At 42.5% G+C, this 27,342-nt stretch overlaps 1 protein-coding gene across 1 annotated transcript; it reads right to left on the bottom strand.

The window, feature by feature from the left end:
* Positions 1-587: 587 nt before the first annotated feature.
* Positions 588-25,810, bottom strand: LOC140201825 (uncharacterized). The gene is made up of 10 exons (XM_072266532.1): positions 25,691-25,810; positions 23,786-23,969; positions 18,136-18,273; positions 14,082-14,988; positions 12,897-13,075; positions 11,273-11,343; positions 9,959-10,054; positions 7,160-7,300; positions 4,368-4,408; positions 588-751 (listed from the first exon to the last, which is right to left on the bottom strand). The coding sequence occupies exons 3-10, from the start codon at positions 18,138-18,140 to the stop codon at positions 728-730; spliced, it is 1,464 nt and encodes a 487-aa protein (XP_072122633.1). The 5' UTR covers positions 18,141-18,273; positions 23,786-23,969; positions 25,691-25,810; the 3' UTR covers positions 588-727.
* Between the last annotated feature and the right edge of the window lie 1,532 nt (positions 25,811-27,342).

Genomic DNA, 27,342 nt, shown 5'->3' on the forward strand with positions numbered 1-27,342 from the left:
GCTTTGCACTGTTGTAACTATATGTTATAATTATGTGGTTTTGTAAGTTTTAGACTTGGTTTGTCCTGTGTTTTTCTTGTGATATCATTCTGGAGGAACGTTGTATCATTTTTAATGTATGCATTTCGAAATGACAATAAACGAGGACTGAGTGTCCTCATAATCTAATTTGTCAATGTGGAGGGGAGAGTGAGCTTGTAAATCTGGCAGGAGCAAAAGCTGTTGGGAATGGTGAGGGTGAAGTGCCACGGGAGGGGTATGGGGCAAGTGGCAGAGAAGGCATACTTGGGACAGGTGCTGTCAGCAGAATCGGTGCATTCAGGTCCAATTTCAACATTTAAGTTTGGTTGGTATAGCGGGCTATGGTCCAAATGCAGGTGGAAGGGACTAGGCAGGATAACAGTTCAGCCTGGACTAGATGGGCTGAGGGTCTGTTTCTGTGCTGTATGACTCTTGTTAGCAAAGCTCATATTCCTACCTCTCGCCAGCCATTTGCAGACCTCTGATAGTCAGCAAACACAAAGTCAAGTACACAGATACGGTACCATTGAAAGAAAAACATCAGACTGAACACAACATTTGTGCCACAACATCCTCCACCTCGGAGGTTACTTTAATCATGCTTCAAAGTGCACAGCTTATTTATCTTTATGAAAAGGACAGTAGTTCTTAGTGTGAATCATCTGTATATCATCTTCATCACACCAGAGTTTGGGCCTTGGTATCTTCAGGTTTGCTCAGCACCAGAATTCTGCAGCCAATACAAAAAGGGATAAAGCAGAATGTTATTGATGGTTGGCCTCACTCGCTTAATCAACGGTCCAATGTTCACACGAGTACCAGATCGTAAATAGCATGTGATCATTCAAAAATGAAATATTGCATAGTGCAGCACTATTTCATTCAATCTAGTTCAAAGTAAATAATCAAAGTGCATACATGTCAAATATACTACCTTGAGATTTGCTTTCTTCCAAACATACGCAAAAGAACAAAGAAATACAATGGAATCAATGAGAAACTACACAAACAGACTGAAACAACCAATGTGTAAAAGACAAACTGTAGAAATGTACATACATAAATAAATAAATAACTGAGAACACGAGCTGTTGAGTCCTTGAAAGTGAGTCCATGGTTGTGGAACCAGTTCAGGGTGGAATTGTCAAATACTTGTGGGCACAGGTTGAAAGTCGGAGGGGGAAAGTTTAAAGAATTGGGGAAAGCATTTTCCTCCACCCCCCAACCCCATCCACCTAATGGTGCCTGGAATATCCTATCAAGGTAGGTGGTAGAAGCAGATATGATAGCGATATCTGACGTGGGTTCAGAGAGACACATGAACAGCCAGGGAGTAGAGTGATATGAACCATGTGTAACAGTTAGATTGGCATTACGGTCAGTATAGATGTGGTGAGCTAAAGGCCATGAGTACAACAGAAAATTTTCACTCTCCAGGATGAGTTCATCTCCAACAATAATCAAGAAGCCATACACCATGAGACACCCTGAACCATGTCAGCAGAGTGTACCAATACTAAATGGACTATAGTTCCTCTCCAAGGCTACTCTGATAGTAACTCCCAAAACCTTGTTATCTACCTCCAAGGACAACCGCCTTCGAGTTTCCCCTTTTAGGTCTCACACCCTTCTCAAGTTCCTTCATCATTGTCTGCTGTGGATCTTGGAAATTCTCACCCAAACGCACTATGGGAGCACTTTCACCTTGAGATGCCACAGTCCTGGTGATGTTCACCTACACCCTTCAAGATCAACTATGATAGGCAATAGATACAGGCATTGTTGGCAATACCCACATGATCTGCCACCCCCCCCAAAAAAAGTAGAAGATAAAACTTTTGACAAGATTGCTCTTACATGAACTCAGGATAATGAGATATTTTATATGACATCCCAACACCCAAGCCTAGCCTTTCATCTATAAACTATGGCTTAACAAGGAATTTCATACAGTTTAAACCCTGCAACCAGCTTCCTTTGGGAGGTTGGACTCCACTTCGTGACAGGAAGGGGGGAAATATTTATTTATTTTTATATTGAGATACTCCACAGAATAGGCTCTTCTGGCCCTTTGAATCACGCCACCCAGCAATCACCCGATTTAATCCTAGCCTAACCACGGTACAATTTACAATGACCAGTTAACCTACCAACCAGTACACCTTTGGACCGTGGGAGGAAACCCACGCGGTCACAGGCGAGTGTATTACGGGAGAGTTCATTACAGGCGGCAGCCAGAACTGAACCCAGGTGATTGGCACTGTAAAGCGTTGTGCTAACCACTACACTACCATGCCGCCCCATATACTTACACCAACAAATATCCCCTATTGTTCCATTTGTATTGAAGGTTTCAACCAGTTTCTAATTTGTACCAGTTTATTTTCACCTCCTGGATATAACCTCCTAGTCTTTAAAGAAACCACTTGCCATTGAATATCCTTCTGGTCGGATAAACAGTAAATATAAAAATCTTAAGAATTTAAGGAGATATTTTGGTGGTGCCCTTGGAAGCAGGTAAAGGTTTATGCCAACCGGTGATGTGGAGGTTAATCACAAGCATGGATACAGGTTGTGCCAAATTACCATTCCATGTTATAATTATTGTGTGAAGAAATAAAGTACTTACACTTATGTATTGGAATCTTCCAGCTTTGCCAATTATAAAATCAGTGCTCACTTTATTAAGTACACCTGCTCACTAATGCAAATATCTAATCAGACAATCATGTAGCAGCAACTCATCGCATAAAAGCATGCAGACATGGTCAAGAGGTTCAGTTCAAACATCAGAATGGAAAAGAAATGTGATCCAAGCGACTTTGACCACTGAATGATTATTGGTGCCAGATGCAGTGGTTTGAGTATCTCAGAAACTGCTAATCTCCTGGGATTTGAACACACAACAGTCTCCAGATTTCAAAGAGAATGTTGCAAAAACAACAAAAAAAGTCATCCAGTGAGTGGCAATTCTATGGGCAAAAATGCCTTGTTAGTGAGAATAGGAGAATGGCCAGACTGGTTCAAGCTGACAGGAAAGTGACAATAACACAAATAACAGTGGTGTTCAGAAGAGCATCTCTGAATGCACAACACGTCAAACCTTGAAGTGGATGGGCTGCAGCAGCAGAAGACCACACTGGGTTCCACTCCTGTTCCTGATAAAGTGGCTAGTGAGTGTATATCTACAATAATACACTCGCATGCAGACACACACACACACACACACACACACACACACACACACTGAATGGTGGTTTCTGATTGGAGGATTACTCTGAATTTTTACCGTTATACCAATGCACTAATTTCATGACTTTCATAACTAATTACAGCACACAACTGATCAAGGGCAACATTTCCTTTCATATACCCCACAGGCATGAAGATTCCAGTTGGTGAATTCCATTTGAATTATAGCTCCTTGTTTCAGAAGTAAACACGAGGTTTAGACTATATAAAAACATCCTGGCTTGCTTGAATGGCGTTGAATGCAGAATGAATACTCACAAGATGAACCTCCATTCTTCATAAAAACACTCTCAATGAATGCAAAGAGACACACTCAATTTTACATTATACTATGACAAGTCCTGTAGTGAGACATCTGAAGAAGTTGGCATCCATCATTAAGGACCCTCCCCATCAGGGATATGTCTTCTCTTTACCACCATCAGGGAGGAGGTACAGGAGCCTGAAGATGCACACTCAACATTTTAGGAACATCCTTTTCCTTTCCACTATTAGATTTTTGAACGGTCTATGAAACCATGAACATACAAAGGGAGCCACGTCACATTAATGCAAGTCCTATAGTGAGACTGGAACCCTTGATTTGCCATTACAGAGATGTAATACTGGGCAAGGTCAAAATAACCTGAACGAAGAAGCATTGGACTGAACCCAAAACGTTCTGCTTGTCCTGAATTTTGGTGTTCTGGTTTTAGCCATAGTTGAATTGACAGAAATTCTGCCTCAAAATTTGCGTTTGGATTCAGTTCACAATACAGAGCACAGAAAATCAAGGCGAGCAACACCAGTGTAGTACAGAGGGTGCACTTTTGAAGAGCTGCTCATCAGATGGTCAGTAACCAAGACTCCATCTCAGCAACTGTTTTGAAAGGGCTTAGGAGGCTTCCTTTAGTTCTCGGCAATGTTTACAAACTTGCACTGACTTGATGAACCAAATGACCACTAGACAGTTCCACATTTCTATGAATACACACAAGTAGCTTGTTGGAAACTAGGACCAAGCAAGGAAAGAGCAAAATATGTAGTCAAGCAGAGTATAAATAATGGTTCTTATCAGATTTCGAGCTGAACAAGAGCTGGACATTAATACGTACCAGTATGTTGTTAGCGTCATCTTCAGCTTTGTGCAGTTGAACTAGAAGGACAGAACCAAACGTGGGATAAGGTATGAGTCATCTGATAAGCCAATACTCCAAAACTTAATTTCCCTCCTCCCTCCCCCCCCCCCAAAAAAGAGGCTTTGAGACAATTTCACCAAAAATACCATAGGATGCTTACAATCAGGCTAGCAAATCACCAGAGTAATTAACTCTTCTTCCATTGCACTGCCCAGCTCTGCCCTGCTGCCTTCAAAAATATACACTTATACAGCATTTTGCATAATCTGCAGAACAGACACATGGGGTTAAATGGCCTTCTCTTTGTTCTCCAGGGCATCTCGCAACACTCTACTGTCAATAAAGTACTTGAGAGGTTCAGTGACTGTGGTAAGTAATGCATAGCGTTCTCCGACAAATGGCAACATGACTAAATTATTTTTAGGTAACAATGATTTAGACATAAATATTGCTCCGAACTTCAGGAAGAACTTCCCTTATAGTTCTTGGTGCTGTTAAGTTCATAGTAAATTTATTATCAAAATACATTTATGTTACCTTCAGATTTCTTGCAGGCATTTAAAAGTAATACACTAGAATTTACAAAAAAAAACTATCTGTAAGAAAAGACTGACAATCAACGTGCAAAAGAAGATGAACTGTGCAAATAAAAAATAATACTGAGAATATAAGTTGTAAAGAGTCCTTGAAAGCAAGTCTGTAGATCGTAGAATCAGTACAGAATAGTGGTGATTGAAGACATCTATGCTAGTTCAGGAGCCTGATGGTTGTAGGATAATAACTGTTCCTAAACCTGGTGATTGGACTTCTGTACCTCCTGCCTGATAGTGGTACAGGTTTCCCCCGCCATCCGAAGGTAGAGCGTTCCTATGAAACGGTTCGTAAGCCGAAATGTCGTAAAGCAAAGAAGCAATTACCATTTATTTATATGGGAAAATTTTGTGAGCGTTTGCAGACCCAAAAATAACCTACCAAATCATGCCAAATAACACATAAAACCTAAAATAACAGTAACATATAGTAAAAGCAGGAATGATATGATAAATACACAGTCTATATAAAGTAGAAATACTTTTCCACAATCATTACTGAACTATTCTCCAGAGCGAAAATCTCACGCAAGCGCTGTTGGCAAAAACACGTGCAAGCGCTCTCCAGTAACCTTTAATCTATGAAGCTGCCAAATCATACCAAATAACACGTAAAATTACACAGCCAAAAAGTAGAAATAATGTATGTACAGTGTAGTATCACTTACGGGAATCCGGACAGCGCCAAGCACACCGATGATGGTGTGTTAGACTGAGTCGTTGGAGTTTGGGTGGTGCAGTGGCCCCCCACCCTCCAGGCCGCTGAGCAATACATTGCTGCGAAGAACGCAGGGGTCTAGCGGTAGCCGTAAGGTACACAGCACATCTTTAAGAAAAAAGCCGAAACAAACATGCTAACTAATTAGGTGCCGCCCGTAATTGTCGGCCCAGATCAGTGCCAATTTCCGATTGCGTTGTCTCTGATCTGGGCCCACAATTACCTGTTGGTGGCACTTAATTAATTAGCATGTTTATTTCGGCTTTTTTCTTAAAGATGTGCTGTGTACCTCTCAGCTACCTTTGCATTCTCCGCAAATCGGTATCTGTCCGTGGCCTAGGGGTTGGGGTGGTGGGACACTGGGGTGTCATCTCGTCGCCTATTTCCATTAGAGCAGGCAGCTCATCTTCTCCTATGACTGCCCGCCTCAATGTCGAAGGTCGAGGTTCGTCGTCTGCTGTGGCTGATGTGGAAGGCTTGCTTGACTGCTGAGCCTCGCGCCTTTTTCTATCACACAGTTCTTTAATAAGGACTCAAACCATCCTGCAAATATCCCCTAAACCGACGTACCCTTTCAAAATTAAAGTCGTACTTTATCATTACTCATTTGGTTTCGATTGTTATCCTCTTTTCTTCCAATTGCATCAGCTCTTCATCTGTCAGTTCTTGGTGATGGGATGCCAAAACCTCTTCAACATCATCTTCGTCAACTTCCACAAGCCAAACACGTTGTCCTTACTTCGTTCACCACGAGCAAAACGCTCAATTATGTCTAGTTTTACCATAAGTGTAACACTCTTACAAGCTCTTTCAGGCTTTTCTGATACCATAGAACTCATCTTGCAAACGGCTGCTCACAGGCACGTGTTTAAGCAATGCCGGCGAGAATCCGGGGGAGTGCAACTGCTCGGGGCATGCTGCCTTTTATCGCGCGCTGAATTTTTTTTTTTGTAACAGTGAAAACACCTTCTGAAAGCGAAAATAGGGTACTAATGTAGGTCTTTCGTAACAGTGAGGTTTCGTAAAGCGAACGTTCGAAAAGCAGGGGACACCTGTACTGAGAAGACGACACCATCTGGATGGTGGGAGTCTTTGATGATGGTTGCTGCTTTCTTCTGGCAGGGCACAGTATAAATGTACTTAATGATGGGGATGGTTTTGCCTGTGATGGACTGGACTGTATCCACTACTTTCTGTAGCATTTTCTATGTTTTAGCTTATTTATATCCATCTTATAACCAAAGTCTAGTTTTAGTCAGTGAAACCAATACAGTATACACAAGCAGAAACAACTTGTGAAATATTTAGTGCTCAATATCAACCTGTAGCCTCAAATCCCATTTCTAATCCGTACAAAACCAATTTCGTTACAAGAATTCTTCTGTGGACACTTTTCACCAGTGGAATAATGATGAATTTGGAAAAATATTCCAAAACACCATGGACAAATTTATACGCACCTCTATTTTCCTTCAGTTTCTTGGACTTGGGATCTGGCCGCCTTCTGCGTTCAGTGGTGTGGAAGCCGAGAGCCCTGCTGACCAGCCTTTTGGCAATGGCAGTATTGACCTGTGCCCTCTCTTTCACTGGCTGCAAGAATTCTATAAACATTGAATCGAAGTAGTGTTTTTAAATGACTGTATACCAGAAAGGACCAAATACAAAGAAGCAAAATGAAACTTGTGTTAACCCATCATATTCTCAAGGCATGACAAAATATGTCAGCTGTGGATGAGTTGGTGTCCCTTTCACCTGTCAGACCCTAGACACTTGAACAAAAGTTCTCAGCTAGCACTGCAGCATAGAACAGGACCAATACCATTAAGCAAGGAGTCTGTGGACCCCAGGTTAGGAACCCCTGGCACAAAAAGAGTTCTGTACTGTCCAAGATGCCATTTTTCAATCACTTCAGTGGGCTTTCATTCATTAAAGATCTCATGACGCAATTGACATAATTTTGAAAAAGAGCCAGGGATTTAAATATGAGCTTTTTAAAAAATGCTCCATTATTCTCAATGGCAAATTTTAAGATGTTCAATTCTATTTGCAGCTGTTTACCAAAGTAGATAGCAAAAGAACAAGAAAATATGGTTTCAGTGTTGTAGATGTAATGGCAACAAAGTGCAAAATTCTTTGTAAATTCTCATCTGGAGACAGCATCAACAGTGCAGAACCCATCCTCAGGAGTGCAGTAAATTACAAAAACTTTACCTCAAAACAGGTAGGAATTCAGCTCATCACTTCTCTGCCAAACACAAAAGAATCCTCTAGGCTAATCCCCCAAGGCACTTGGTCAATAGCCATGCAGGTCAAGGCTCTTCAGAAATACAGATCCAAATACTATATACAGCAGAAGTTCCAAACCTTTATCATGCCATCGATGCTTACCATTAACTGACGGGTCCGTGGACCCCAGCTGAGAACCTCTGGTTTACAGGGTTTCTATCTCGAGCAGCATATTCCCTCTGGGCAAAGTCCTCTCATCTCCCCTCTAATCCTACCAATTATTTTAATAGCATTTGACACCTTTACTAAGGAAATATTGAAGCACATCATAATTTTATATATTTATAAATATTATACAAATATTTAGTATATTATAAAATATAAAATCAAGACCTAGAACCATAGAAACTACAGCACAGAAACAGGCCTTTTGGCCCTTCTTGGCTGTGCCGAACCATTTTCTGCCTAGTCCCACTGACCTGCACACGGACCATATCCCTCCATACACCTCCCATCCATGTATCTGTCCAATTTATTCTTAAATGTTAAAAAAGAACCCGCATTTACCACCTCGTCTGGCAGCTCATTCCATACTCCCACCACTCTCTGTATGAAGAAGCCCCCCCTAATGTTCCCTTTAAACTTCTCCCCCCTCACCCTTAACCCATGTCCTCTGGTTTTTTTCTCCCCTTGCCTCAGTGGAAAAAGCCTGCTTGCATTCACTCTATCTATACCCATCATAATTTTATATACCTCTATCAAATCTCCCCTCATTCTTCTACACTCCAGGGAATAAAGTCCTAACCTATTCAATCTTTCTCTGTAACTGAGTTTCTCAAGTCCCGGCAACATCCTTGTAAACCTTCTCTGCACTCTTTCAACCTTATTTATATCCTTCCTGTAACTTGGTGACCAAAACTGAACACAATACTCCAGATTCGGCCTCACCAATGCCTTATACAACCTCATCATAACATTCCATAACCTGATGACAGGTTTTGGCTTTTGTTGTCCAAAAATGCATTTTGGTAAAAGGCATGATAGTGCAAACTCATCTAAATGGGGAGATAGTTCAAACATCAGATGTGCAGAGGGACTTCGGAGTCCTCATGCAAGATTCCTAGAAAGTTAATTTACAGGCTGAGTCTGTGAAAAAGGCAGCAAATGCAATGTTGGCACTTATTTCAAGAGGAATAGAATATAAAAGCAAGGAGAATGCTGAGGCTTTATAAGACACTAGTCAGGCTGCACTTGGGAGTATTGTCAACAGTTTTGGGCCCCATATCTCAGAAAGGATGTGTTGTCACTGGAGAGAGTCCAGAGGAGGCTCATGAGGATGATTCCAGGAATGAAGGGGTTAACACATGAGCAGCATTTGGCAGCTTTGGACCTAAGCTCGCTGGAATGTAGAAGAATGTAGGGATGGATCTCATTGAAACCTATCAAATGCTGAAAGGGCTAGATGGGGTGGCTTTGGAGAGGATGTTTCCTATGGCGGATGTATCCAGAACTAGAGGGCGCAGCCTCAAAATTGAGGGGGGATCCTTTAGAACAAAGGTAAGGAGGTAAACACGAGCCAGAGTAGTAAATCTGTGGTATGGTCTGCCACAGACTGCGGTAGAAGCCAAGTCAGTGCGTATATTTAAGGCGGAAGTCGATCATTTCCTGATTGGTCAGGGCATCAAAGGATATGACGAGAAGGCAGGTGTATGAGGTTGAGTGGGATCCGGGATCAGCCATGATGGAATGGCGGAGCAGACTCAATGGACTGAATGTCCTAATTCTGCTCCGACATCTTATGGTCTAAGCAACCCATTGTTCGTTGAGGTAGTGTTGTTCAGCCGCTTGTGAGATAGTATCTAGGCCTGATATCTCACTTGGAAGATTGTTTCAAAAAGGAAATGCACTGTATACTTAACGGAATAGGACTGCTTTGGAGGAGGCCACTCAAACCATCGAATCGATGAATGACCTCTTTCCCTGCTGTAATAATTGTATGCCTCCAAGATGTAGATAGAAACCAGTTCCTTTACCTGAACATCTGGAAACCTTTAATTTTGATTGTTTTGTTGCTTGAGACAAAGGCTGCATTTTGAACTGCTCGTGGCTGATGGACAGGGCTTCAGAGGCTGTGAGAAAAGAAAAGAATCACCTGTAGAACTATACATCCAAAAATACTGCTTGTTATATTCAGCGTCAGAGTGACTTGTGAAATACATAATTCAGGCACTGCCATTCGCTCTTTCCCACATCATCCGTTCTCTGGAGCAAGCTTGACATTTAGCATGGACGCTGATCACATATCAGTGATAGAACTCTTTATGAAGATGGTAAAGGAGCTAGAAGCAGCAAGCATGTGAACAGCTACCAGTATGCACAGGCTAACGTGCATAATTTAAGTGCCTTTAATTTGATATAACATCCAAGTTTTTCACCAGATTCTTGCCAAACAATATTTGGTAACAATTCCCGTATGAAACCAGGACATGTATAAAAGAAATACATTTTAAGAGGGGTCTTAAAAATGGGGGCAGAGAGCTGAAAATAGGACTAGTAGAAAGCATGACCATCAGTGGTAAATGATAGATGTAAACACTGGGCCAGTTGGACTGAAAGCGCAGGGTGTCAGGACTGGAGGCAAGGGTCAAGCTGGTTCTGCTCCATGATGTTTTGCTCCACTTTCCTCGGAATTGAGACTGCTCCAGCTGCTACGCGCTTCCTGTCTGCGAGATTCGTGGTGATATGTCCCGCTATATGATGAACTGAGACCAAGGCTACGGGCCTGTTCTGGCTGCTCTGGGATTCGGATCTATGGACTCAAGTTGGTTCGGAATGCTGTTGCTTGCTTTTATTGTTTGCAGGATTTGTGGGATTTTTCCCCTCTTTCTCTGCGCATTGGATACTGGTCTTTTTTAAAAATTGGGTTCTTTTGGGTTTCTTGCTTTGTGCCTACCTGTAAGCAGGCAAATCTAATGGTGGTATAATTTATACATACTTTGATAATAAATGTACTTCGAACTTACAGGTAAATCTGCACCAGCTAAGTTGGAACAGGGTTCAACCTTCACATAATAGATCAACCTGGGAAGCCAAAAGCAGAATGTACAGTATTCTCAGAGGACTGTACAGACAGGTGGTTAAGTCAACTGGCATTACAAGAAAAGTTATTGGGTAGTGTTGGTAGAACCTGATTTAGAGCTTGAAAGCAAGCTCTTAAAAGTGCAGAGTTTGACTGTCTTTAAACACCAGTCCACACGCAGCTAACTGGCAAAATAAGTCTCAAAACAACTTTCTGTAGTGAAATTAGATAACTAGGTTACAGGTGAGAAGACCAGAAAGGCACCTACCTGAATCTGGACTTGAAAATATTCCCAAGGCATGCGAACTGTCCACCCATTTTACTCTGAAGCCTTTATCACTGTCAAATGTCAAAACAGAAGTATCAGAAAAGATTTGCATTTCTGCAGGACAACAGCTCACACTGAAAGTAGGTTGGTTGATCTCAGACACTGGAATCGGCATCACTTGATGCAAAGCAGCGAGATCAACAACCAGCTCATTCTATTGGTTGCCATAAGGGCGGGGAAGGAGGGGGGGATATTAGCTTTTACCTGGAGAGAGCTCCCCATTCTCTGTGAAACAGTGCCATTGGTATGTTGACATCCATAGAAACAGACAGATGTCTATTCCAAAGGATGTGTAACATCCCTGAATCCAACAAACTGTACAGCATTGTTACCAATCTTTGGAAACTGTTTGTCAGCTTATAAAACCCCGATGCTCACAGTGATCAAAGGATACGTCACCTTAAACTATCAAGCAATGCCAACAGCTTACTTTAAAATGTATTTTTACAGCTGAGTCTATGTATTTCTCCATTTCATTGGATTTGTATCTCTGGTACATAAACAAATGCCCTAGGTTTGCACAAAGCTCTGTTACAGTTACTAGCAGTGAAGGTTACACCTATTTTCCATAGAAGTGTCCACGAGGGTGGTACGGCAGCATAGTAGTTATCATGATGTTTTATAGTACCAATGACGCGGGTTCAATTCCTGCCGCTGCCTATAAGGAGTTTGTACGTTCTCCTTATGACTGTGTAGGTTTCTTCTGGGTGCTCCGGTTTCCTCCTACAGTCCAAAGACATACCCGTTGGTAGGATTATTGGGCATTGTAATTTCTCCTGTGATTAAGCTAGGGTTAAATTGGGGTATCGCTGGGCAGCGCGGCTGGAAGGGCCTATTCTGTGCTGTATCTCAATAAATGGAAAATTAACCCATTTTGGTTATTTTGACTGGGACCAACATCCTTTAGTTACATTTAGTCAATGGTGGAATTTTGTAGCAGGGAATGGGACATGGTTGATGTTAGGGCATTTCTGGGGTTAGGACATATAGTGAATATTGACTTCAGTGACCAACCTTCAGTTCTGAAAATGCATCGAAGGTTAAATCTAAAATGCAACTCTGAATAATTGGTTCCTAAGAACTGTGAACCAAGCTAATTGGAAGACACCACAGTAAACTGAAAGACCAGAAAATACTGATTTAAATTCATCATTTGTGTGTACTTGTATGTCTGCTGATGGGTGTGACGGCGGGAGGTGTGAAAGGGGTGTGTAGTTCAAAGAAAGCATTGTAAATTTGGATTTGTCCTGAATTTTCTTTGATCTTTAACACAAAAGATGTTCTGTAGTGCTAAAAAGACCTCCTTCCTCCAAAAAGGTCTCCATTTGATGCCTGCTGTATCTAATTTTGCCAAATAGAGTTTGCTTCATATCCACCAGTACTTCTCTCTGGTGACTTTATTCACACAACTGTTGACATCAATTAAGGCATCTTTTCAACTCAATGTTCAGACATTTATCCAATTTCTCAATTATCTTGCATTCTCATTGCTGCATCCTCCTGGTTGGCTTCAGTAAAGCACTGTTCCAAAGGACAGGCACAAAGGGAGAGAATCAGTACTTACCGAAAGTTTGCGAAAGCCTCCTGAATGTCTTCCGTTTTCACATGTGGAGGAAAGTCATAGATTTCAATGATGTGCCCAAAGTCGACATCGTATGTCTGTGATTCCCCTGAGAGGTAAGTGGAATAGTCAGACTGAGGCTGTTCAATGCTGATGCTGCTTTCCCCCAGGCAGGATGAAAGCTGAAACAATCAAAAGTTTGACTTAAGAACACAGAAATGTTAATCACCTCTCACTAGAACTTACATTTAAAGAGCATTAGGAACCATCTTTTCTAGATATTTTCCACTATTCAAACACAGCACTGCTGATCTGTATGTCATCTTTATCTGCACTCATTTCCAGTTCTGGCTTTGTTCTACCTCCTGGCTTTCGACCTCATCAGTAGTTATATGTGAGGGAACACAACATATTGTTTCATAATTTTGTTTTTTTTTGAGAAAGTGTCATTCATTCATTCACAAGATGTAAGAGTTAATGTCTATCCCAAATGCTGTGTAATAAGTGGTTCCCAGCTGGCTCCGTGATGCTCTGCACACCATATAGTGAAGAGCTTTATACTGCCTTGGCACAGTTCAAGTTCAAATGCGTTTAGTTATCATTTAACACAACATGAATAAAGCCAAACAAGACAGTGTTCCTCTGAGGCCAAGGTGCAAAGCACATTACCAACAGCACATAGCACAAATAGTACATATGGCTGCGATTTCAGAAATACATAGGGTCTCAAAGAAAAAAAATAGCCCAAGTCACTGAGTGTCCAGCTTGTTCTTCCACTGAGCAAGCATAGGAGGGTATCATTGAATGAGCACTGAGTGGAGGGGCCAGCCCCCAACCCAGAACAGATTCCAATGCACCCATTGAGGGCTCTCCCACACTTGCCTCAGTGTCTCTTTCCCTGGGCAACTGCCACAGCTCCCCTGCCGACAGTTTCAACAATGAGCTGGGCTTCTAGTATTCTACATTACAAATGTCCAACAGGGTCCTGCGATCACAATAAAAACATCAAAGGCAATCACTCGCACTTTTTTTTGAACCACGCACTGTTCAACTATACAGAACAAGCTAGAATAAAGTTAAAAAGATATTTAAGAGTTATGGATTATGCCAATTGATTTCAACTCCATGTTTCCAAATGGATTATTGAAATACATTGGTGTTTTGGAAATAATTTCAGAATTCAGTTACCTCTTTAAGCAAATCTTCATTGGGACTTCGAGAATGTTCCCCAACATCCTCAGTCTTCACTCCAACTACAGCCTCTTCCTCTGCCTTGAAATCACCAGACTTTAGTAATTGAGTCACATTGTCAATGTTGCTACTTGTCTCCTGGTTCTCCAGTACGTCTTCCATGTGCCTGCTCTCCACAGAACAAGCATCTACAGTTGTCTCAGACTGGTCACAATTTAAGGCTGTATTGTCTTCACACTGAAGATTAGAGTCCACTCGTAAGCTGGGACCTATAGCTTCTGATGTCTTTACAGTATGCATTGATGTCTGAGGTTTATCTGAATCCTTGGCGTCCTCCAACAAACCTACAGCGTTCTCCAATCTTGGGAAATCATTCTCTGCTCTTTTCTCATGAAAGGATTGAGTTGCTTCAGCTTTGGAATCGGTATCTTGCTTTCCCTTTGGCTCATCATTATCATTCAACATTGGACCAATTGCCATGTCTTCAGTGGGTGGATCTGTTCTATTTTCAGCTTCGTACTGCTGATTTGAAACTGTGCATTTCCTCCCTTCTTCTGTAGCAATCATTTTTCTATTGGCATCTTCAAAAGCCTGTCCAGACAGTTCGACCTTCTCCTCCTTGCCTCTTCTTGGGTCTCCTCCTTCCTTACTCCCGCTGCTGTCAGGCTTCCTGTATCTACCATCCCTTTTATAATTGAATCTGACATCTCTTCTTTTCTCCACTCTGTTTTGGCAATGAGCATGCCTAGCTTTGTCAGGCTTATTCCTGGATCTGCTGTTGCCAGCAGCAAAGTTGTGGTATCTTGAAGCTCCATCATGGAGAGGTCCAAATATTACTGTTTCCTCATCATTGCTCTTCCATGGCATATTCACATGGTTCTCATTCCCATCCAGAGACTGTAATCTGGGAAGCACAGGGATTAGAAACACATTATAATATATCTGTGCCTTTGGCAAAACATGTACCCCCATGTGAATTGCCTCATTTTGTTTATCTCACTAACATTAACAGTGCACACTTGGACCGCAGTTGCCAATAGTTCTTGTGAGAGACAGGAAATAGTTTGAGTGCCAACCAAACTTTATTGACTGCACTTATAGATTGTGACTTGATCTAACTGTAGCTGCGTGAATGAAATCACCAGACAAAGTGTTACTGGTAGATACAAAGCAACTTCTTTATTCGACAAAACAAGGTACAGCAGGCATCTTACTGAGACACTTTCGGTGGAAAGGTCTGCTGGCCCAACATAGGGCTCGATATTTATTTGCTAAACACAAGGGACAATCCATATTTACAAAGTATAGACAATGCCACAGACGCCAGCAGGTCTGTGCACTGGGATTCACAGCTTCTAAGAATGCATTGTTCCAAGTTAAATCCACAATACATCGTCAAGGAACAGAAGACTGGTAGCCAAAGCCATTTGCTAAATGTAAATGACCTCAACCCAAAAATCACTCTAACACTAACCACCTAGGCAGAATGGTCAATCTCCCATGTCTCGAATCAATCTACATATTGAACCTTTTGTTGCAGCTGACAAATCAAATTAAATCAACTACAAGATGGAACAGAGGCGGCGAAGGTAGGACTGATATGTGGAAATATTTCCCGTTTCCAAGGGTAGCGAGTCTTGGTAAACTCAGTCGCAAAATGCTGCAAACACTTGGTCAATTAAAGTCCAGAACAATACCAATAGATATTGGGCTTCTAAAAATATTGAAGAGTATGAAAACAGGTTGAAAAGTGGAGTTTAGAGGGAGGATAAGCCATGATCTTACTCAATAGTCAAGTAGACCCAAAGGACCACTTGATCTACTGGTATTTAAGGCTGACAGGGTAGCACAATTAATAGAGCTGCTGCCTCACACTCCAGTAATCCAGGTTCAATCCTGACCTTCGGTGCAATCTGTATGGAGTTTGCACATTCTCACCCTGATCACATGGGTTTCCCACAAGTGTTCTGGTTCGAGAACTAGTATATTATTGTCACATTACCAAGATACTGTGAAAAGCTCTGTTTGGACACCACCCAGGCAAGACCAGGACAAGTGGTGGTAATGGTAAAGTTGGGCAACTTCAAAATTGGGTAAAAAGTGAATTCTTGTTCTTAAGGTGACATTGCCAAGTGCCAGTGTATTAATGAAAAATCAGAAGGGACCCCTTTATAGGTCTAAACCCTTGGGAGACACCAAAGGGAAAAATACTGACGTGCGATGAAAAGCCATTGCTTCAAATTCTCTGGTTACAATTGGATGGATAGCTTACTACCTGTTACACCGCTGGCATTTAGGGCAGCAGTGAGGGATCTTTTCATTGGCAGTGTTCAGGGCTTCCTTCAGCATGTCAGGAGCTTCCTCTTCGTTTTCACTACTGTCAGTTACTCAAGTCCCAGGTGGAGACTCAGAACCGTCACGCTCAGATGTAGAAGGATTCCTCATTGCTGTTTCCCAAACTATTTTGTTTTACCAGTCAGGGTCGTTAGCCCTGAGCTGAAACCCCAAACCTGGGGGACCAGTGGACCACTCTTAGACTGGCCTCTACCCTTGACATGTCTGGCACGGGTGACCCTACCAAGAGCCAAAGCATAAAGCCCTGACTCCAGCCAATATAGCTCTCTGGGTCATTGAGGCACACAAGCCTCCAAACCTAATAGGGCTGTGGTCCTTTTGGAGGAAATGGATGGATAAGCTTGAACTCATTACAGTAGTGCCTCACCTGGAAGAATAAGGTGGAAAAGATTTGCAAAAAAAAAGGTCAAAAAACTGCAGAGAGATCAAGATCATGGAAGGATAGATTATATCTGTCACCATCACATAGGATACAGCTTGTAATTTTGGTCAGAACTATCTCCACATTATGACAGGGTGAAAACCAGTTTGAAGAAAACCTGGGCAAGATTTTTGTAATTTGGGAGGTAAACACAATGAAGGACTTGAGAATAGGAGAAGGAACAGCACTTTGCAAGAATGATGGGGTGAAGGATTGTTTCCCTTGAGTAGACAATTGTGCCACAGATTCAAAGGATAAAGTTTTCTATCTGCTAACTAGAGAAAACCTTTAGTGTTTACCCGATTCTGACTTTGACCAGCAGCAGTGGCTGAAAGGGTGATGGAAGCAGATTTAACAGGAACTTTCAACTGGGGAACTGGACAAGTAGTAGGAAAGGAAAAATTTACATGGCTTAACCACAACTCCACCAAAACCCAGAAGCAGCAAAGTAACATTCACATGGCTTAACCCTAACTCCACCAAGACACACAATTAGCAGGGTAACTGAGGCATAGGATTCCATTCATTATTCAGTACGTAAACTGAGCCTGGCCATTTAGATACCCCACATTAAAAATATACGCAGATGGACTCCACCCTTCCTTGGACTTTCAACCCAAATATTTCTGGGTTAGATACTATTCACCTGGTGAAATATCAGGCATCTGACTCCAACTCAACTGTCATCCAAAGATATTCATCCATATTCAGAAAACATTCTAGAAAGGCCAATACTTTCTGTAATTCATTTGACCCCCACAACTACCACCATTACTTGCGAGAAGCCTCTTTCAATCTTAGTTTCTTATGGCTCAGTTTCAATTTCTCCCATTTTCAACAACTTTTAATCTCTACTCCCTTCATCCCAGTCTCTACATCTTAAAACCCAAGTTCTTCCAGTTCTGATGAAAACTGACTGACCAAAAACATTAGAGTTGCTGGTGAACGCAGCAGGCCAGGCAGCAACCCTTCTTGAATATCCAGCCTCTGCAGAATTCCTCATGTTTGCGACCAAAAACATTAACTCAGTTTCTTTCTCCATGGGTGCCTCCTGATCCAGAGAATATTCTCAACTTTTCCTGGTATTTGTTTCAGAAGGGATTATACAATTCCAAATTCTCTAACATTTCAGCCAAGTATTTGGCCTCAATTTAGCCAACATTCAAAGAATACACATTGTTTGAGTTGCCAAACAGAATCTGTATTACTCAGAGGAACAGAGATCAGCTGAACAAAGGTAACCTAAGATACTGCCTTCCAGTCTCTACAGCTTACCTCATTTCAGCCAGACACACAGCTGTTCTCCGCCCATCTCCCTCTCCAACAGAGAAGCTACTCAGCGAGTCAAAGTTCTCCACGATCCGATGGATCAAGTAACGCAGACGACTTGGCAGCGGTGGGAACAACAGCACTCTACAGACAGACGGCAAAGTTAACAACAAATAATAACTTTAATTTCTAAACTTTATAGCGCTTTACCCCAGCCACTAGGAATTAATTTTGTGGTGCAAGGAAAGTGGCAGCCTCCCACAGACAATACAGTGATAATCATCAAGTGTTTTAAGTAACACACACAAAATGCTGGAGGAACTCAGCAGGTCAGGCAGCATCTATGGAAATCAATAAACAGCTGATGTTTTGGGCCAAGGCCCTTCTTCAGAACTGGAAAAGAAGGGAGATGACGACAGAATAAAAAGGTGGTTGGGAGGGGAAGGAGCTCTAGCTGATAAGTGAAGCCAGATGGATGGAAGGATAAAAAGCTGGAATGGAAGAAACCTGATAGGAGAGGACAGTGGACCATTGGAGAACAGGAAGGAGGAAGGGATGAAGCAGGAGGTGATAGGCAGGTGAGAGGTGATAAGGGGCCAGAGTGGGGAATAGATGGAGGGGAAGGGATTTTTTTCTTCCAGAAGGAAAAAAAATAATTGATATTCATGCCATTTATCAGAGGCTACTCAGAGGGAATATAAGTTGTTGCTCCTCCACCCTGAGTGTAGCCTCATCGTGGCACAAGAGGAGGCCACGGCCATGTCAGATGCCATGTCAGATCACGAATGGGAATCGGAATTAAAATGTTTGGCCATGGGGAAGTCCTGCTTTTGTTGGATGGAACAGAGCTACTTGACGATGCTGTCTCCCAATTTACAACAGGTCTCACCTGCGTAGAGGAGGCTGCATCGGCAGCACTGGACAACAGACAATCCCAGCAGATTCGCAGGTGAAGTGTTGTCTATCCTGGGAGTGTTGGTTGAGGGTTTAAACTTTGTCCTGAACAATGAAATTAACTTTGAAGTAGCACCATGGTATCTTTCACATCCATTTGTTGGGGCAGCCATGGGTTTGGATTATCATTTGAAGAACATGATACCTTGAAACTGTTGCCACTCCACACTACTGTACAGTATCAGCCTAAATCTGTACTTATCTCGAATGAGGAATGTGAAACCCTAATAATCTGATTGAGACAAAACTGCCATCAACTGAAACACAGCTGTAATCCAGATCATCTCTTGGAACTGAAATTGGATTATTATAAGAACATAAGAAATTTGAGCAGAATAAGGCCATTCAGCCCATTAAGTCTGCTCTGCCATCCCTCTTGGCTGATTTATTATCCCTCTAAACCACATTTTCCTGCCTTCGCCCTGAAACCTTTGACGCCCTGGATAATCAAGAAATTATCAACCTCTGCTCGGAGGTTGCATGTGAAAACTTTGCCTTGCATATTGTTCATACAGAACAATTTATTACACAGTCAATTGAAATAGAGCAAGATAAAATATAACAATGCAGAATAAAGCGTAACAGCTACAGAGAAAATGTGCAGGTAGACAATAAGGTGTAAGATCATAATGAGGTACAGTACTGTGCAAGGGTCTTAAGTACTCATATATACAGTGGCATGCAAAAATTTGGGCACCGCTGGTCAAAATTTCTGTTACTGCGAATAGCTAAGTGAGTAAAAGATCTACTGAGTTCCAAAAGGCATAAAGTTAAAGATGACACATTTCTTTAATATTTTAAGCAAGAAAACTTTTTTATTTCCATCTTTCACAGCTTCAAAATAACAAAAAAGGAAAAGGGCCCAAAGCAAAAGTTTGGGCACCCTGCATGGCAATGCCTAGTAACACCCCCTTTGGCAAGTATCACAGCTTGTAAACACTTTTTGTAGCCAGCTAAGAGTCTTTCAATTCTTGTTTGTGGGAATTTTTGCCCATTCTTCCTTGCGAAAGGCTTCTAGTTCTGTGAGATTCTTGGGCCATCTTGCATGCACTGCTCTTTTGAGGTCTATCCACAGATTCTCAATGATGTTTAGGTCGGGGGACTGTGAGGGCCATGGCAAAACCTTCAGCTTGTGCCTCTTGAGGTAGTCCATTGTGGATTTTGAGGTGTGTTTATGATCATTATCCTGTTGTAGAAGCCGTTCTCTGTTCACCTTCACAAAAATTGCTGGTGAACGCAGCAGGCCAGGCAGCATCTACAGTCGACGTTTCGAGCCTTTTGCAAGGTCGACTGTACCTCTTCCTATAGAAGCTGCCTGGCCTGCTGCGTTCACCAGCAATTTTTATGTGTTGCTTGAAATTCCAGCATCTGCAGATTTTCTCATGTTTGCACTGTTCATCTTCGGTATTTTTACAGACGGTGTGATGTTTGCATCCAGAATTTGCTGGTATTTAATTGAATTCATTCTTCCCTCCACTAGTAAATGTTCCCTGTGCCATTGGCTGCAACACAAGCCCGAAGCATGATCGATCCACCCCCGTGCTTAACAGTTGGAGAGGTGTACTTTTCATGAAATTCTGCAACCTTATTTCTCCAAACATACCTTTGCTCACTGCGGCCAAAAAGTTCTATTTTAACTTTATCAGTCCACAGGACTTGTTTCCAAAATGCATCAGGCTTATTTAGATGTTCCTTTGAACCTTTTGAATGAACTTTTTGGCCACAATGAGCAAAGGTATGTTTGGAGAAAAAAGGGTGCAGAATTTCATGAAAAGAACCCCTCTCCAACTGTTAAGCACGGGGATGGATCGATCATGCTTTGAGCTTGTGTTGCAGCCAGTGGCACGGGGAACATTTACTGGTAGAGGGAAGAATGAATTCAATTAAATACCAGCAAATTCTGGAAGCAAACATCACACCGTCTGTAAAAAAGCCGAAGATGAAAAGAGGATGGCTTCTACAACAGGATAATGTTGTACCTCAAGGGGCGCAAGCTGAAGGTATTGCCATGGCCCTCACAGTCCCCTGACCTAAACATCATCGAGAATCTGTGGTGTCACATACCCCGTGACCGGTTAAAGAACCAGCAGAGATGGAAAACACTGTGGAGTCCGGTATTGCTATTTTACTTATTAGTAACTACGCAACACAGTAATATAAATGCAGATGAATCAAACAAGTTAGCAATGATTATATATAAGTAAGTATATCAGTAAGAGTGGAAATATATGGAAACCAAGCTTCTTCAAGTCTAGGGGTAAATAGATAGTCTTACGATAATCAGTAAAGTTCAGTTCAGTTCATGGTATTGAGTTGAGTAATGATGAAGAGAGAGAGAGACCTGAGTCTTCAGGTGAGCTGACACCATCGATCTTCCCGTTGTCCTCCGAAATCCTTTAGAAGTCACCAACCATAACCACAACAAAGGGGACCGTTCTTCTGTGGTGGAGCTATCAACCCAGGTGAGGGTTGGACACACAAATAACTCCCCACCGGTCACACCCTGTTCACACTGCAAGAGCCACTGATCGATCCGCCTGATTGATCCTCCAAAACCCACTTTTTCTGTGGCACAACAAAGCTTATTCAGTGTCCAAAATCATGTGTCTCAGGTCTATCATCTGACCTTCTGTTTATCTCACCGTACTGAGTACCAACTGTCTCTCAAACAACTCCTCCCTTCTCTGTTTGTGTAAGAATGTACAAGCAGGCAATGTCCTTGGAGAAAGTATAAACAAACTGTGAGCAGTCTTCGTCTCCCTCTCTCTTTTAAACAAGGTGTTTGTGTTAAATAACTCTCTCTCTCTTTTCAAAAGCACAGTTCGTAGGGGTAATCGAGCACAGTTTATAGGGGTAATTCAGGACCCCATCACAGTGGATAGACCTTAAAAGAGCAGTGCATGCAAGATGGCCCAAGAATCTCACAGAACTAGAAGTCTTTTTCAAGGAAGAACGGGCAAAAATCCCACAAACAAGAATTTAAAGACTCTTAGCTGGCTACAAAAAGCATTTACAAGCTATGATACTTGCCAAAGGGGGTGTTACTAGGCATTGCCATGCAGGGTGCCCAAACTTTTGCTTTAGGCCCTTTTCCTTTTTTGTTATTTTGAAACTGTAAAAGATGGAAATAAAAAAGTTTTCTTGCTTAAAATATTAAAGAAATGTGTCATCTTTAACTTTATGCCTTTTGGAAATCAATTCATCTTTTACTCACTTAGCTAATCACATTAACAAAAATTTTGACCGGGGTGCCCAAACTTTTGCATGGCATTGTAGCTAGAGCGCCTAAGACTTTTGAACAGTACTATATTTGTCAACATGGACAGGACAGTGAGTTTGTAAATCTGGTGAGAGCAAAGGATGTTGGGAATGGCGAGGGAGGTGCACCGGAGGAGGGGTGTGTGACTATAAGCAGAGAAGCAATGCTAGGGGCAGGGAGTGTAGGGTACAGACACACCCAGGCCTGAGTCACTAGGCAAGGTCATTTGATTCCAATGACTTGGTTCATTGATCATTACATCATGTGTCTCTGGTGTTTCGTGCGCCCTCTCATCTCCCTTCCCCTTTTTCTCAATGATGATCCCCCTCTCCGTGTTCCCTTCCCACTCTCAGTCCACAATACAGACCCATATCAGAATCAGGTTTATCACCACTCACATGTCATGACGTTTGTTTTGTTTTGTGGTAGTAGTACAGTGCAATACATAAAATTACTGCAGTACTGTGAAAAGGTCTTAGGCACCCTAGCTATATATATGTGACTGTAAGACTTGTGCACAGTGCAAGGTCAAGAGTCCATTTTATCATACTAGGGCATTATTCAATAGCCTTATAGCGGATAGGAAGTTGTCCTAGAGTGGAGCAGAAGTTGTCCATGAGCCTGGTGGTACATGCTTTCAGGCTCTTCTATCTACTGCCTGATAGGAGAGACCAGAAGACAGAATGTCTGGTGTGGGTGGAGTCTTTGATTATGCTGGTAACTTTACTGAGGCAACAAGAAGTATAAACGGTATCCACTTACAATCCTTTCCTCCCCATACATCTGTCCAGCATCCCACACTCCAGATGCATCCATGCCATTCAACATACCCACTCCATACAGTGTCAGACCATAGAAACTAGCTCTTTGCCTCAAAGTCTATGCAAACCACTCAGCACCCACTTACACTGATCTTTCCTTTTTAAAACTCTCCCCACATTCCCATTAACTCCTCCAGGTTCTACCACTCACTTACACACTGGGGAAAATCTACCAATCCACATGTCTTTGGGATTGGGAAGGAAACCAGGACACCTAGGGAAATCCCTCCCAGTCTTAGGGAGAACTTGTAAGATGCACATAGGCCATGAGGCCATGATCAGCTGTGGGTCAGTGGACCTACAAGACAGCAGCTCTCCTAGCTGCACGTCTGTGTTATCTGATATAAAACAAGGCTCTGCTCCTCAATAGCCTTTGAATCCACACTGAACATCAAGTGCCTGGAATGTTAGAAGGAATGTGTGCAATGGGTTTATCCGAGTTCTTCTTTGACGATTGCACCCCCAACAAGGTAGCTTCACTAAGATTGATCAAGGAGAAGGCCATCCTGCACCGTGACCCAATGATACAACTAACACTCCTGTCCAAAATATGTCTTTTCAAGTTCACTCCTTTCCTGTTCAAACTGAGACAGAAGCTGACAGCCAGACCCAGTCTACTTACTTTTTGGGATTGTGAACGGTTTGTGAAAGGAGACATTCCAGCTCTTCGGAAATTTTATCCGCAAATTCTGCTTCCTGCGTCGAGAGGTAAACTCCATCCAGATGGAAAAGCGCCAGCGTGAGCCAAAATCGAACGCTGCAGCCACAGAAAGCAAAGGGGGCGGACCGTACAGCAAATCCAAATCCTGCCCAAAGAGCAAAATCAGGAAAAAGGATTAAAATTGGTCAACATACCCGAGGCAATTCAGCCTGTTGCTCCAAGAGACCAATTCAACTTAAATGTGTTTTGTGTAACATAGACTATGTAATTCTCCCTCTGCATCACATACCAGGAGTGTCATGCATGCCATTACCAATATCCCGTCATGTACTACAGGATCTTACACACACTAAGTTACTGACTTACTCAACTGATTAATTGTTAACATTGTTGGCCATACACAGAGATTACCAGTTATACTCACAGCAACTCTAAATGTATAGCAGTGGCCAAGCACATCTTATAATGACTAAGGAGGCCATTTGGCCCGTCAGATCTATGTCAGCCAGTAGGTCAGTATGCTCTCAGTTACATCGGTAAAAGTCTACTAGATAGCTTTTGGGATAGATTTACTCTCTTTAAACTCGGGACTTCACAGAACATCACTGGAACACAACTACCAGGTATGGAAACCACCTCAGGATGTCCATGGCAAGCTTGCAAAATCGTGATTGACTTATCTCACCCCAGTAATCACCTGTCAAATCTCCTACCATCCAGCAGGAGATACAGAAACATCTCTGCACGGACATCCAGAATGAAAAACACAGCTTTTTCCCCCAGGGCTATCGTGCAACTGAACAATGCCTGCTCACCAACCCATAGTCCACAGGCACTATGGACAATCTCTAAATGCAATACAAGGGCATAATTCTTGATATTATATTATAGTTAACCACAGGCATGTGCAACACTTGAATGGGGCAGTCACTGTTTCTCTTAATTTTAGAGTTGTTTGTTTTTGATTCAGTCGCAACTTAAACATCATTCTAAATCACTCAGTCGTTATTTTAAATTTAGTCATTGTGTTTTTAGTAATTGAATTGCCAGCATACTATATTGCACTGAATGGTGCAGCACTACAATCTCGTCCTCAGCAATGACAATAAAGCTCTAACTACTTGTACCCCTGTAATTCATTCTTCATAATAATGCCCACCAATTCCCCTTTGATTCTTTTCAACTGTAGTTTACAGTAGCCACATCACTATAATAAAAAAAACCTGACGCTGCATTTCATTCAATAGCGATTGGTGCTCCAGGGACTTCTCGCTAGATGAGAGAAGCCCACCACAGAACACTAGACCCGATTGCCCAAATCAAGGGCTGTCAGCGAGACCGGCATAGGGAAGGGTACCCCTCTCCGGTTACACTAAAAAAACTCAAGGTCACACTGACTGATAACAAGATGCCAACCCCGAGATATAGACTTTTGTAGACGGTAGTTACCACATTTTAATGAGTACACGTACTGTCTTGTAAATATTGAAAATCTGTATCTTGTGTGTATGTGTTGCAAATAAACGTTTATAATTCTGTAAAAAACAAGACGCCAACTTTCAAGAGCAAAGACTTTCAACCAACAATTCTGTCTTTAGGGATCCATATGTTCTCAAAGGTCCGTCAAATGTTTCTCAGTGGCAGGCGGACACCTTCCTCATATTTTCATAAACCCTGCAGATTCAGCAGAAGTTCGATATTTTGAGCAACACACACAAGATGCTGGAGGATCTCAGCAAGTCAGGTAGCATTGATAGAGGGAATAAACATTCGACGTTTCAGGCCGAGACCCTTCATCTGGACTACTCATTTTTATCTTCAAGGGGGTGGGTCAATGTTTAAATATAATTGCAATTTACAACTCACCGATGAAATTCGCTTATCGGCCAAACCGAATCGGATTTCTCGTTCTGACAAAGGGTATATGGTTCAGATGAGCCCAGTGTCAAATCGAGAACATACTACAGCTCGCCCGTTTGTCACAGGACGCATGCGCACAGGGTTGCGGCGGCGCGGTGGAACAACGGCAAGGCTGCTGAAACTGACCCCCTCCGACACCGCCATCTATGGGTCTGACTGACCTATACGAGGCTCACGGAGCCGTTCAATGTACTCAGAGGCAGTTTCTCACACAGCTGGGTCCACGATCCCGTCTCTGCTAAACCTGCCAAAAAAAAAATCTGCAGGTGCTGTTAAACTGATAGAAAAGCACAAATGCTGGAAAATCTCAGCAGCGTGGATAGCATCTGCAGATAAACTGTCATGATCAGGTTTAATTAGAGTAATCCCAGTTAATATTGGGAAAGTTAAAATCTCCACTACTAAACCCTATTGTATCGTTCGTTATGTGCCGTGTCCTATGACAGGAGCGATCATGATCTTCCCATGACCGTGATTGTTCTTGGCAAATATGTTCGACAGAAATGTTTTGTCACTGCCTTCTTCTGGGCAGTGCCTTTGCAAGACGGGTGACCCCAGCCATTATCAACACTCCTCAGAGATTGTCTGCCTGGTGTCAGTGGTCGCAAAACCAGGACTTGTGATATGCACCAGTTGCTCATACGATCATCCATCACCCGATCTCATGGCTTCCTGTGACCCTGGTGACGGGGGCTCAGCAGGTGCTACACCTTGCCCAAGGCGACCTACAGGCTAGTGGAGGGAAGGAGCAGTGTGCACCCCCTTTGGTAGAGACGTATCTCTACCTCACCCCAAATATATCTGTTCTATTTGCTTTCATATTAGTGTTAGTTGCAGAGAAGGGGCCAGGAGGGATGGATGAGACAAAGGAAATATCCGCGATAGGCTGAAACCAGTTCAAATGAGTCAAGAGGCAATTACAAGGCCATTTTTTTGCCTGTGTCACATGTTGCTGATAACTGGCTGTGGTACTGGTCCAGTACATCAAGCTATACTAATAACGAGGCAAAAGCAGGCAATGTTACAGATGCAACACACACAAAGTGCTGGAGGAACTCAGCAGGCCAGGCAGCGTCTATGGAAAAAAAGTACTTTTAAAAGGCCTTGCAATTGCCTCTTGACTGACGAAGGGTCTCGGCCCGAAACGTCGACTGTACCTCTTCCTAGAGATGCTGCCTGGCCTGCTGCGTTCACCAGCAACTTTGATGTGTGTCCCTTTTGCCTATCAACTTCCCAGCTCTTAGCTCCATCCCTCCCCCTCCTGTCTTCTCCTATCATTTCGGATCTCCCCCTCCCCCTCTCAAATCTCTTACTATCTCTTCTTTCAGTTAGTCCTGATGAAGGGTCTTGGCCCGAAACGTCAGCTGTACCTCTTCCTATAGATGCTGCCTGGCCGGCTGCATTCACCAGCATTTTTTATGTGTGTTGTTTTCTGTGTTTAGTTTAATTTTCCAACGTCTGCCCCATTCTCTCCCTGTGTCAGAACCATTGATTCTGCCAGTCAAATGGCTAGAGCGATTTAGAAAAAGTACTTTCAGAGCTTGCATCCAAGGCAATATCTCAAATGGGGAAATGATCTGAAGAGCAACAGCTCGAAG

This window comes from Mobula birostris, chromosome 8 (genome assembly GCF_030028105.1).
Source record: "Mobula birostris isolate sMobBir1 chromosome 8, sMobBir1.hap1, whole genome shotgun sequence".
Classification (NCBI taxonomy): Eukaryota; Metazoa; Chordata; class Chondrichthyes; order Myliobatiformes; family Myliobatidae; genus Mobula; species Mobula birostris.

Coding starts and splice junctions, on each gene's coding strand:
- LOC140201825 (XM_072266532.1), bottom strand. Junction 4,409..7,159: donor GAAACTGAAGGAAAATAGAG/GTGCGTATAAAT, acceptor CTGTCCTTCTAG/TTCAACTGCACAAAGCTGAA. Junction 752..4,367: donor ATGACGCTAACAACATACTG/GTACGTATTAAT, acceptor TATTGGCTGCAG/AATTCTGGTGCTGAGCAAAC.